This window comes from Neomonachus schauinslandi, chromosome 10 (genome assembly GCF_002201575.2).
Source record: "Neomonachus schauinslandi chromosome 10, ASM220157v2, whole genome shotgun sequence".
Lineage (NCBI taxonomy): Eukaryota > Metazoa > Chordata > Mammalia > Carnivora > Phocidae > Neomonachus > Neomonachus schauinslandi.
Genome location: NC_058412.1, coordinates 56586146 through 56596676, shown reverse-complemented (window position 1 = coordinate 56596676; position 10531 = coordinate 56586146). Strand labels below are relative to the sequence as shown.

The window sequence follows — 10531 nt, the reverse complement described above, 5'->3', positions numbered from 1 at the left end:
GCTCTGAATGACTTCGGGTACCCTGAGTCTGTTACAAAGCTCCAAGACAACGTGCGACTTTGAGCTCCCTGCCTTCGTAACTTAAGTCTCGGGCCAGATCCTTTAGGCTCTGAAATGCCAGGAGGTAATAAAGGTTGGAGTCCAGAGTTTGAGACAGCGTCCCTCCCACACACAAACACACGCATGCACACGCACACTGCACCTAGCAGCCTTGGGCCCCCTCTGTGTACCTCAGTTTCTCCAGGTCCGCTCAGAATTCCCCCCTTGCCAGCCCCTTCAGAATCGTCATGAGAATCAAACAAAGTGACCGCACGACAGCACCGAGCTGTACACAAGGCTGATTATCACCGCCGCTGGAACCCGTCCAGACCCCAGCATGCGTCCCCACGACGGGCGACGGGCGTGTGGATTGCATTGCCTTCCAACAACACCATTTCAAAAGCCCTCAGCCACCTGGCACTGTTTTCAGGCACTTGTTGGGAGAGAAGTGACCAAAACTCCTTTTCTGGAGGCGGCCTGACTCTGTCCATCATTAACCCACAGAACCGGCGACACGCACGTCCAGCGAGGATCACATCCTGCGAGGACTGCCGTGGGTTGGGTGTGTTTGCGTTGGGGCTCCCGCAGGCGCGCGGGCCGGGAGGCGGGACGCGGGAGCCGGGGGGGGGGGGCCGGGGGCCGGGACTGGAGCCCGGAAGGCGCAGTTGGGAGACATTTCCGCGGCTCGCCCCACCCCTCCCCCTCCCTCGCCAGCCTCCGGGGCCTGTGCTCCGGCAGCCCTGGCCTGTCACTGCGGAACAATAGGCCCCGCTAGCAGCTGGCGGCTTGGCCGCCCGGCCTGGCTGGGGAGGCGGGGTGGGTGCAGCAGGGGGCAAGGGGAGGCCGCCGCAGGCTGTGGGGCCGGGGCGGCCGGCGGCTCCGAGGGGCGTCCCAGCTCCAGGGACAATGCCGGCGTGTGCGCGTCCCCGGTCATGCACACCCTGTGCCCTCCCCGAAGCCCCAAAGGCTGGCACTGGTGCCCTCAGAGCAGCGGGCTCCTCCCACCCAGGGTTTCCGTAAAATCCGCGAGGCCTGGCCCCAGCGCCCAGAGATGCTGCTGGAGCCCCCGGGGCTTCTAACGTGCAGCCGGGGAGAGCCGCCGTCCCCAGAGTGTATGTAGGCCCGCCCCTTCCATGGCCACTGAGCCAACTGAGTCTCTGGGACGGGGAGGGGCTGGCCCAAGGTCACAGAGAGCCAGGATGAGAGAACCTGGGGGGTATTCAGCCCTGGAGAGCAGCCCTAACTCCTGGTTCCCTGCTGCCCTCACGGGGCCATCTTCCTCTTGTCCGTCCGGGGGATGCCTCAGTGTGCCAGAGAGATCCACACCCCGGTGAAGAAGCGGAGAGGTGCAGGGCTTGTTGGAGGTCAGGCAAGTGAACGAGGTAAAGCTCAGATTGGGCCCAGGTCTCCCGACTCCCTCACCCCGCCCGGCCTCGGGCCGCGGCCCCACCTCCGCCACCACACCAGATGGGCCCTAGGAGAGGGCGCCGGAGGGGTTATGGTTCTAAGAGTCACAATCCCAGCCCTGCCACTTTCTAGCTGTGTGAGCTTTGGGAAGTTTCTTAGCCTCTCTGAGCCTGGACTCCTTCCTCGGCAAAGCGGAGGAGGTAAGATAAACCTCCATGGGCTGGGGCAGAGTCCATGAGATCACACACACCAGCACTCACGGCTGTCTGGCCCATGTGAATACGCAGTTAAGTGGTAACCCTGGAGACTATGACTCGCGATGCAGTCAAAGCTTCCTTTCCAAGAAGAGCAAAAGGAAATGGAAAGCGAAGATGAAAGAGGCATTAGGCACTCTGAGACCCCAGATTGCCACACAAGCCGGGAGCACAGTCCTCAGTAAACAAATAGCTGACCACCATGGCAACAAGTACGGTGTTAGGAAATGGTGGTGTCCCCACAGAACATGCCTTCAGCATCAAGACGCCCAGTTTTGCTTTATGGCTCAACCTAAAACACCACACTGAGCGGAGACGTGGATTTGAGCCTTGCCCACTGCTGTGTTAAAGCTATAACTAGCATTTGTGGACTTCTTTTTTTTTTAACGTCCTAGAACTAAGTGCTTTACACGTATGGACTCGTTGAATCCCCACCATTGCATGAAATAAGGTCAATCTTATCGATGAGAAAGCTGAGGCACAGAGAGATTCGGGAGCTTGCCCAAGGTTACAGGCTATAAATGGTGGAGCCAGGGTTCAGACTCAGGCCGTCTGGTTGCAGAGCCAGACTCTGAACCCTGATCTTGCATTAGACAATAATCACTTTCTCTCTGTGTGTGTCAGCTTTCATTTCTGTAAAATGGGGCCTTTTCACTGCAAGCTTCATGTCTCAGCCTCCTCCCACATCTTTAGCTCTCAGAAGATGTCCAGTCTTGTGTGACTTTGTGGACTGCTCTGCCTTCTCTGGGCCTTGCAGCACCCCCGCCCCCCAGCACTCCGTACCCTGGAGACTCCTGCCCCCGAACTCACACTGTATTCAGTCTACACGCGCCTTCGAGCACAGGGGCTGTGCCCAGCCTCACTATGGGGCCCCAGCTAGGATCAGACACTGTCCGAAGCATTATATGGTTTGCAAAGATCAGGGTCTGGCAAACGTTTTCTGTGAAGGGCCAAATACTTTAGATCTTGAAAGATCTCAAGATCTCTGTGCCACTGGAGTAGGACCGCGGGTACAGACAGCACACAGATGAACAAACGTGGCCGTACTCCAACAAACCTTCACTTAGACAAACAGGCAGTCGGCAGCATTTGGCCCAAGGGCCATAGTTTGCCAACCTCTGGCAAAGATGAACATCACGAGGTCACAGAACAGCAGAAGGGAGTGGAGCAAACAATCCGTGCACAGCTCACCTAACACCTGGCAGGACTTGCTGAGAGCATTTACAGAGGTTTGCAGAGCCCTCTAGCAGAGGATGAGATTGGTTCCGACTCGGGGGGATGCAGAGAAAGCTCATGGACCGGCACTTGAGCTTGGCCTTGGAGGGATTGGTAGAATTTTCTACAAGCGGTAGGGGCATGAGCAAGGGCACACAGTGTGATGGGAATGGCGCATCCAGAGGGTTGGGATAGGAGCAGGCCTGGGACCCAGACAAGGAAGGCTGAGCTCTGGGCTTCTCCCAAATGGTAGAGAAGAGAACTATGGGGCTTTTTTCTTCTTTTAATTCAACAGATATTTCGAGTGCCTACTATGTGCTAGGCACAGCTGTGGGCGTGAGGATAGACAATATTCGTAATTTGCATTTTCATTGCACTGTGAACATTTTCGAAAAGATTTAGGTGCTATGACTTTATCTTGCCCTCAGAAGCACAGAGAGAGTGAATGATTTGCCAAAGTTATATCTCTAATTAATAGCAGATGCTCATATTCTGGAGACCAACCACTCTACTGAGCAGCGGATTCTTATTTCTAGCTGCCTAATGAGTATCTTCCACCGCAATGTCTGGAAAGAGCTCATCCTGCCTGTTCTCCTCCCCTGTGTTAGTTTGCTACGGCTGCTGTAACAAAGCCCCACAAACTGAGTGGCTTAAACAACAGAAATGTGGTGTTCTGGAGGCCGGAAGTCAGAGATCCAGGTGTCAGCAGAGTTGGTTCCTGCTGGGAGCTTGGGGGGTTGGGGCACGGATCTGCTCCGTGCCTGTCCCCCAGCTTCTCGTGGTTTGCTGGCAGTCTTTGGTGTTTGTTGGCCTATAGACATATCACCCTGTTCTCTGCCTTCATCTTCACATGGTGTTCTTCCTGTGTGCTTGTCTGTGTCAGCATCTCCCCGTCTTATAAGGACGTTAGTCATATTGCATTAGGGCTCACCCTAATAACCTCATTTTAACTTGATTATCTCTGTGAAGACCCTATCTCCAGATTAAGGTCACATTCTGAGGTACTGGGGGTTAGGACGTCAATATCAATTTTGGAGCACACAATTCAACCCCTAACCCCTCCCTAACACCAACCCCCCAAATATTCCACTGCTGGTTGAACAGAACCCTCATTATACCCAGGCCCCTCACATCTAGCTCCATTCCCTCGCCAGCTGGTACGGTGGGCCAGAGATGCCTGGACCAGGACTCCCACCAAAGATGGCCCAAGGAAGCTTGCACAGGATGTCCTCCGTGAACCCGTGGAAGACGATGCTGAGGGCGGGCAAGGAGGGGAACTGCTGGAGGACGTGGAACACAACGGCAAACCACTGGTACTCTGTCACGTCAACTCCAGCATCGAGGCTGTTGAAGAACCCATGGTGCCAGTTACAGCAGATAGGAAGCAGCTGCAGGAGTCCGAGGCAGGGAGGGAAGAGGGCCGGGGTTGGGGAAGCTGTGGCAGGGATGGAAAGGAGACAGCCAGGGCGCATGGACATTGGGGAACAGAGTGGCTGGGACCGGAGGGAGGCCCAAAGGGGAAGGATGGGCCCCGGGGGGAAACACGGTGGTGAGTGTGAGATGGCCGAGCTTGCCAGATACTTAACTCCAGAGCTTGGGAGAGAGACAGGAGATGCAAACAAGTTTTCATCGTCCTAGTGGATTGGATCCCACTGGGAAAGAGAGAGCTGGGGAAGAGAAGCGAGCACCAGGAGGTCGAGAAGGGTCCCAGAGGCAAGGGGGAGAACCAGGAGGAAAAGGTGCTCCCGAGGCCAAGACAGTGCGAGAAGGTCAACGGCACCAACCCCAGAATAGGCCGAGGGTGGGCCGTTCCTTCACACAAGCAAGTCGTGACATCCGAGCTGGTTGTGCTCCAGGCAGAAGCAAACTGCAAACACGCCAAACACGCCTCTCTCATCTTTTAACTGTTTATTGTATAATATAAAACTACAAAAGTAAGACTGCTCATTTCCATGTACATTTAATCTGTCCAATTGTTTCGATTACAGCCCAAACCTACATGTGAGTACAGCTCTCTGGGTTCCGATGTAACGTCTGTAATATTGCATAGAAAAGGCACAGCTCTCAGGTCTGTGGGGGAAAGGTTACACCTCCTTTTTGACAAGAGCCTTCCTCAAAAACCATGCACCAAACTATGTCACTATGTACATCTTTTCCAAAATCTTGTTTGTTTGCTTGTCTGGACTGCACTTCTCTTCCAAGCTTGTTATCCCCAAAACACGTCTGAAATTTTTATTGGTTTTGTCTGCAATAGCGTGTGATCCTGGCTAATTTTCAAGAACCATTTAGACTCATTCTTAGAAGCACTGAGAACAATTGTATACAAGCAGGACGCACACACCTCGCTGCCTTCGGCAGTTACAGGAAGTTAACCATTCACAGCCAGAACAGGTTAAATACGCTCTTTTCAATATTTTCAGAAAAGGTATAAAGGTCCAATTTGTAACAGCAAGGTTTTGAAATTAAGACAATTCATATAGAGGGTAACAATCGCTACACAAAGTCAAGTCTTTTTTTTTTTTTTTTAACACATCTGTCATTTAAGAAGGCTGCCCTGTGGTATTCATAATTCATTGTTTACCACAGAGGTGGTTAATAAATTTAAGCTTTAAAAACGATCTGTAAGATGATGCTTTGGCTCTTTGGAGCTTATTTATTTAGGAAATTTTCCTTGATTGACCTCAGGGCAGTTGGGATACTCCACGGGGATATGGCAATAAAAAGCTCAATTGATAAAGACACTCGAGGTGTAGCGGAGGCTCTGGCTAGTTCTCACCCTTTGGTGTGAAAGAGGGTGTCAGTGGGGCTGCCCCTTCTGTCATCAAGAGAAAGTGTTACTAAAAAAAGTTTAAAAATATCAACCCTTTGATGCTTGATTTTCTTAAAAATTTGGAGGTATTAAAACATTCCTTATCCATACCCTTTGCATATTTCAAAAAGACCTACATTAGAGAAGAGGAGAAAACTGAATGTGGACGGTGCATACAATGAGAAGATCCAGGGGTCTGGCTTGGAACCCCTTGGAACACAGACTGACATTCCTACAAGAGAATACATTCCTACCATACATTCTGCACATGGTACGATCCAGATGTTGTTAGAGCTCCACAGTAAAATAAATATATTTACACAGAAAAAAAAGGAATAAATAACTTACGAAAAAAAATCACTTCAAATTCAAAGCTCTTATGATTCTGCTCTCATCTTGTCATTTCATTGCACATCACTGTCGATAATTTTCCTCTCCCAGCCCCGCCCAGCACATCTTTCTCCTAAAGGCACCTCGAACTGCCGGCCTGACTCCGGATGCCACACGATGTCCTTTAGAAAGGGGGAAGGCACTAGAGCCAGGTGGCATCTGGAAGCACATCCCACACTCAGACTGGGGCTTGGAGATCGCACCCAGGCCCGCATTCTTCCCTGTTGGGACGTCACTTTGTAAAAATAAGACAATGGTAACGTGGCCGCTTGATGTTTTTGTTCTTTGAAAAACGGGCCCCTAATTTCCCACGTCTTCCTCAGCAGACCTTGAATAGCGAGCATTTACGGCAAGGGTGTCCAGCGTTAAAAAGCATTTATTTGCCTGCTGTTGTTGGGGGTTTCTGTTTTGATTTTGAAGCCCAGCCTTACAAATACGAGAGAGTCAGAGAACCATGTTTGGGCAACACTTTGCTGCGCTTATTTGAACTGTTGCCCAACATATGGGATTTGTTTAAACACACGATTTTGCTAATCCAACCAAAGTACAGTTGTTCTAAGTTACTGTAAATCAGTTTTTAACAATGGCAAATCAACCGCCTTACCCTGTTATTGTTCAGAATAATCAACACTATTGTGTCTGTATACGTATGTATGTGTGTGCGGCGGCATGTGGGGAGTTTGCCGGGGCCTCCGGTTATCAGAAGCGCGGCGCCTGGGCTGACTTGTTCTCCACAGGAAAAGGAAGCTCTTAAAATGGACAGGCACAGTGACACCGGAAGCATCTACAACAGGCCTCACCTCCACTAGATGGTCCCTGGTCCTATCAAAGGAAATGCTGCATCTGCAGCAGGGAAAGGCGTCCAGGTGGAGGCTGCTTGTAGGAGAACAAGTGCAATTTGATCTGTTTCTCACTGCTCCTACTGAGTGGACAATTAGCCTTTGAAAACACATTCAAGTGGGGGGAAAAAATAAATTCAAATATAGAAAAATTTAACCATACCATACACAAATCTTTTGCTTAAACGAGCAGTTCCTTCATCACAAATGCATTTGCTTTGCCATGTGCATTATAAAAATAAAACTATCTATGGCTTGTTTAAAGTGCCATTTTATAAAGCTGTCTTTTTTAATTGGCCAGGAAGACTCAATTTTATCCATGGCAAGAAGTGAGCAGAATTGGTGACTGAATATTGACAAATGACCAACAACAAAGACAACAACAATAACACAAATCCCATAATTTAAAAATTCTTAAATAAATATAAAAGTTATTCCTAAAGAAGCCATCTGCATTTCAACAATATAGGTTGTAACCAGCTAGAGTACCATTGGAAGAAAGAAAAAAAACTGAAACGAAAAGGCCATCAACAATTTCGGCAACAAGCATGATACATTACAAATGTTTTAAAAATTAAATTTACACCAGGAGGAATAAAAAGCTACAGTGTCCTGGGGGTGGGTGGGGGTGGTGGTGGAGGAGAAGCAGGAACATGCATAGAAAGTCCTGTCTGTGTATTTGGGTAAATCAGCTTTGTAAAGTGTAGTTAAAGCAGTTGATTCATGGAAGCAAACAGATTGGAAGCTGTGACATAATGGTACCAACTCCAGGTTCAAGAGCGAACGGATGTTACAAGACAGCATCCCAGGCTGGGCCGAGGTGAGCTGCGCTCAGTGTGGTGATCATGAAGACGCCATTTTCAGCACTTAGCAACAGAGTGAACAAAGGCTCTAGGGAAGGGAAGCTGGAAAAGACAATTGAGCAACACAGTGGATGCCTTCTGGGGTAGTTTCTTCCTTGTGAGCCCTAACCGAGGAGGTCGGTTACTTTTCAGAAAATTTTGTTCTCGTGTAAAATTTCAGGTCATTGTAAAAATTATGCCAAAAGGGAAAGATTTGGGTTTCTGTTTAAAAAAATAAGAAGAATTAAAAGCACAAACTTGGCATAAATACAGTGAGTATTCGGTAGCCTTCCCCTCAAGAGAGGGAGCTAAAGAGAACCATCACTTCAAACCCCTCCCCCCTCCCCCCCCCCAGCTCCACTGCCATCTCCCGCCAACTGCTTAATGCAAGTTTGATGAGCAGACGTGGCTCTGGCTTTGGAAGTCACAGTGCTGGCGGGTGTTCATGCCAGGGGGTTGGTGCTTGTGAAATTTGGGTGTGATATCGCCTGGCCCTTTCTTAAAGCAGTGTGTGTGTGTGTGTGTGTGTGTGTTTGCATTTGGGGTCATCCACTGCGGATTAATTTGATCCAATTTTCTCTTTGCACCAAACACATATAAAACATTACAACTCTATAAAAGTACAAGTACAACTTGTACATCTGAAGTTTGCAGGAACTATGTGAGCAAATCCTATCAAAATAGCTATCTCATATGTATAAACAGCATTTGTTTTTAGAAAAACAATATCATAAACTGCAGAATCTGTACAAAAATATAAAATAAATTTGGGCAGCAGTTTCTAAACAGCCATGTAAATGCAACACTTAGGAGGAGTAGTTAATGCCTCTAAAAAGGCTGAATTGCCAAGTCAACCTATACAGGGCGAAAATGCCAGAAAAGGTACTGAGATTATCTAAATAATATATATATATATTTTCTCTTTTTACCTCTTGCAATAAAACTTATAGAAAAAATAGACAAATATGCACATGCAATTTACAGCTTTTCCAACTTATTCCTTGTGCTTCACTTGAACTGTTTATTTTTGTCATTCAGCATAGCAACATTGTCTTCCAATGTATTCTTTCCTATTCCAGGGCAGTAGGTCTCTGAGAACCACTCAAAAAAGCATATTAAAAGTGGTCATACGTGGATGAAGGCACTCCAACTCTGCTCAAAGCGAAAACTAGTGTGATCCTTGTGTAAAACGATCTTTTTCTCGGAAAAAGGCAAGCAAGGGTGCATGCACAGTGCGGAGAGCTGTGGGGTGCGGGGACACTCGCAGGGTCTGGGCGGCGCAGGCACCGGTCCGGGGCTCTTAGGAGCCGACCAGCACCTCCATGATGTGGTCCAGCTCGGTGAGGTCCATTTTGAAAGGCTGACTCGGGGCCACCGGCTGACTGCTGTACGGGGCCAGAGTCTTAAGGAGGTCGTCGGCCGACACCGGGGCCATCTTGGAGGCCGTCCCCGACGCGGACGTGCAGGGGTCGAAGTCATACATGGACGTGTCGATGTCGGCAAACAGGATGTCGTCCAGGGTCAAGTCCGTCAGAAAGCCCGTGGACGTCGTGATTTCGAAGTTCCCGGGCAGAGAGTCCATCAGCTTCGGGTCGTCGGGCCTCGGGACGCCTGGCGCGCCGGAGCCCGCCCTGGAGCCGTCGGGCGCTGCCGCTGCGGCCCCTGGGGAGGTAGATGTGGGACAGAGCTCCTCGATCTCGTCCAGGGCGGAGGAGAAGCTGTCCTTCTCCGGCGGCGACGCTGGAGCCGAGGGTCTGGCAGGAGCCGCGGGCGGCGCGGCCGGGGAAGTGCAAAACGTGTCGTCGTCGTGGTCCTCGAGCAGCGAGGCGGGCGTGAGGCAGACCTCCAGGGGCGTAGTGCTTCCGAGGTCGCCGGCGAGCGCGGGCGGCGGAGGCGGCGGCGGCGGCGGCGCGGGGGCGCTGAGGGCGGGCGGCGCCTCCCGGTAGCTGTCGCTCAGCGAGTCGGGCGGGGGCGAGGCGGCGGCGGCGGCGGCGGCGGCGGCGAACACCGGCCTCAGGCTGCCTTCCTGCTTGAGCTCCTCCTGGATCCGCCGCAACATGTTGTTGATCAGAACGGTCTTTTGCAAGCTGGGCTCGGTGAGGGGCCTGTGGTTATAGAGTTTCATAAGGGAAATGTTGAAGATAGTCTGGCGCTGTAAGGTGTAAGACACCTTGGATGGACCATCGGAGGGAGACATGATTTTGCCTTCCAGCCCATCTTCATGCTCATCAAACTTACGTTTTTCTCCTTTACCCAACATATATCTGCAAAGGAGAAAGGAAGGAAGTGGAATTAATCACATGAAAACTAATTTCTACCCTACAAAAGACGCTGATTCGGAGGTCAGGAGTTGCGACTTCAGTTCCTTGCCCAAGGTTGGGTGGAAGAGATGAATTAGTTGGGGGAAGATTTAGAATGCGAGCGCATTGGGAAATCTACCTTTGTATGCTGGCGGAGCAATTTTAACACTAGGTAGCCTGGTAAATGTATTTCTTGAGAAATGTGTACGACACAGACAAGTTAAACGTTACCATGGAAACCATGATTTTGACTTTCTCCACTCGTGCACTTGCGTTCGCCTGCCTTCGCTTGCCTAACATTACCATGCAGGTTCAATTTCCCTCCCCCAAACAGATTTATTTTTAACGCCCAAGAAAACACTTGCCATGCTATGACCTAACAGATAAAGGTGTCAGAGGTTACAGCTTGAACACATCTTGAACGATGAAAAGAACC

The 10531-nt window shown here is 50.3% G+C and overlaps 1 protein-coding gene across 1 annotated transcript; it reads right to left on the bottom strand.

The window, feature by feature from the left end:
• Positions 1 to 8541: 8541 nt before the first annotated feature.
• Positions 8542 to 10055, bottom strand: SERTAD2 (SERTA domain containing 2). Its single transcript, XM_021699213.1, has one exon. The coding sequence runs from the start codon at positions 10053 to 10055 to the stop codon at positions 9096 to 9098; it is 960 nt and encodes a 319-aa protein (XP_021554888.1). The 3' UTR covers positions 8542 to 9095.
• Positions 10056 to 10531: the final 476 nt, after the last annotated feature.

Bases quoted from the DNA above. Each gene is read 5' to 3' on its own strand.
- SERTAD2 (XM_021699213.1), bottom strand. From the start codon at position 10,055: ATGTTGGGTAAAGGAGAAAAACGTAAGTTTGATGAGCATGAAGATGGG.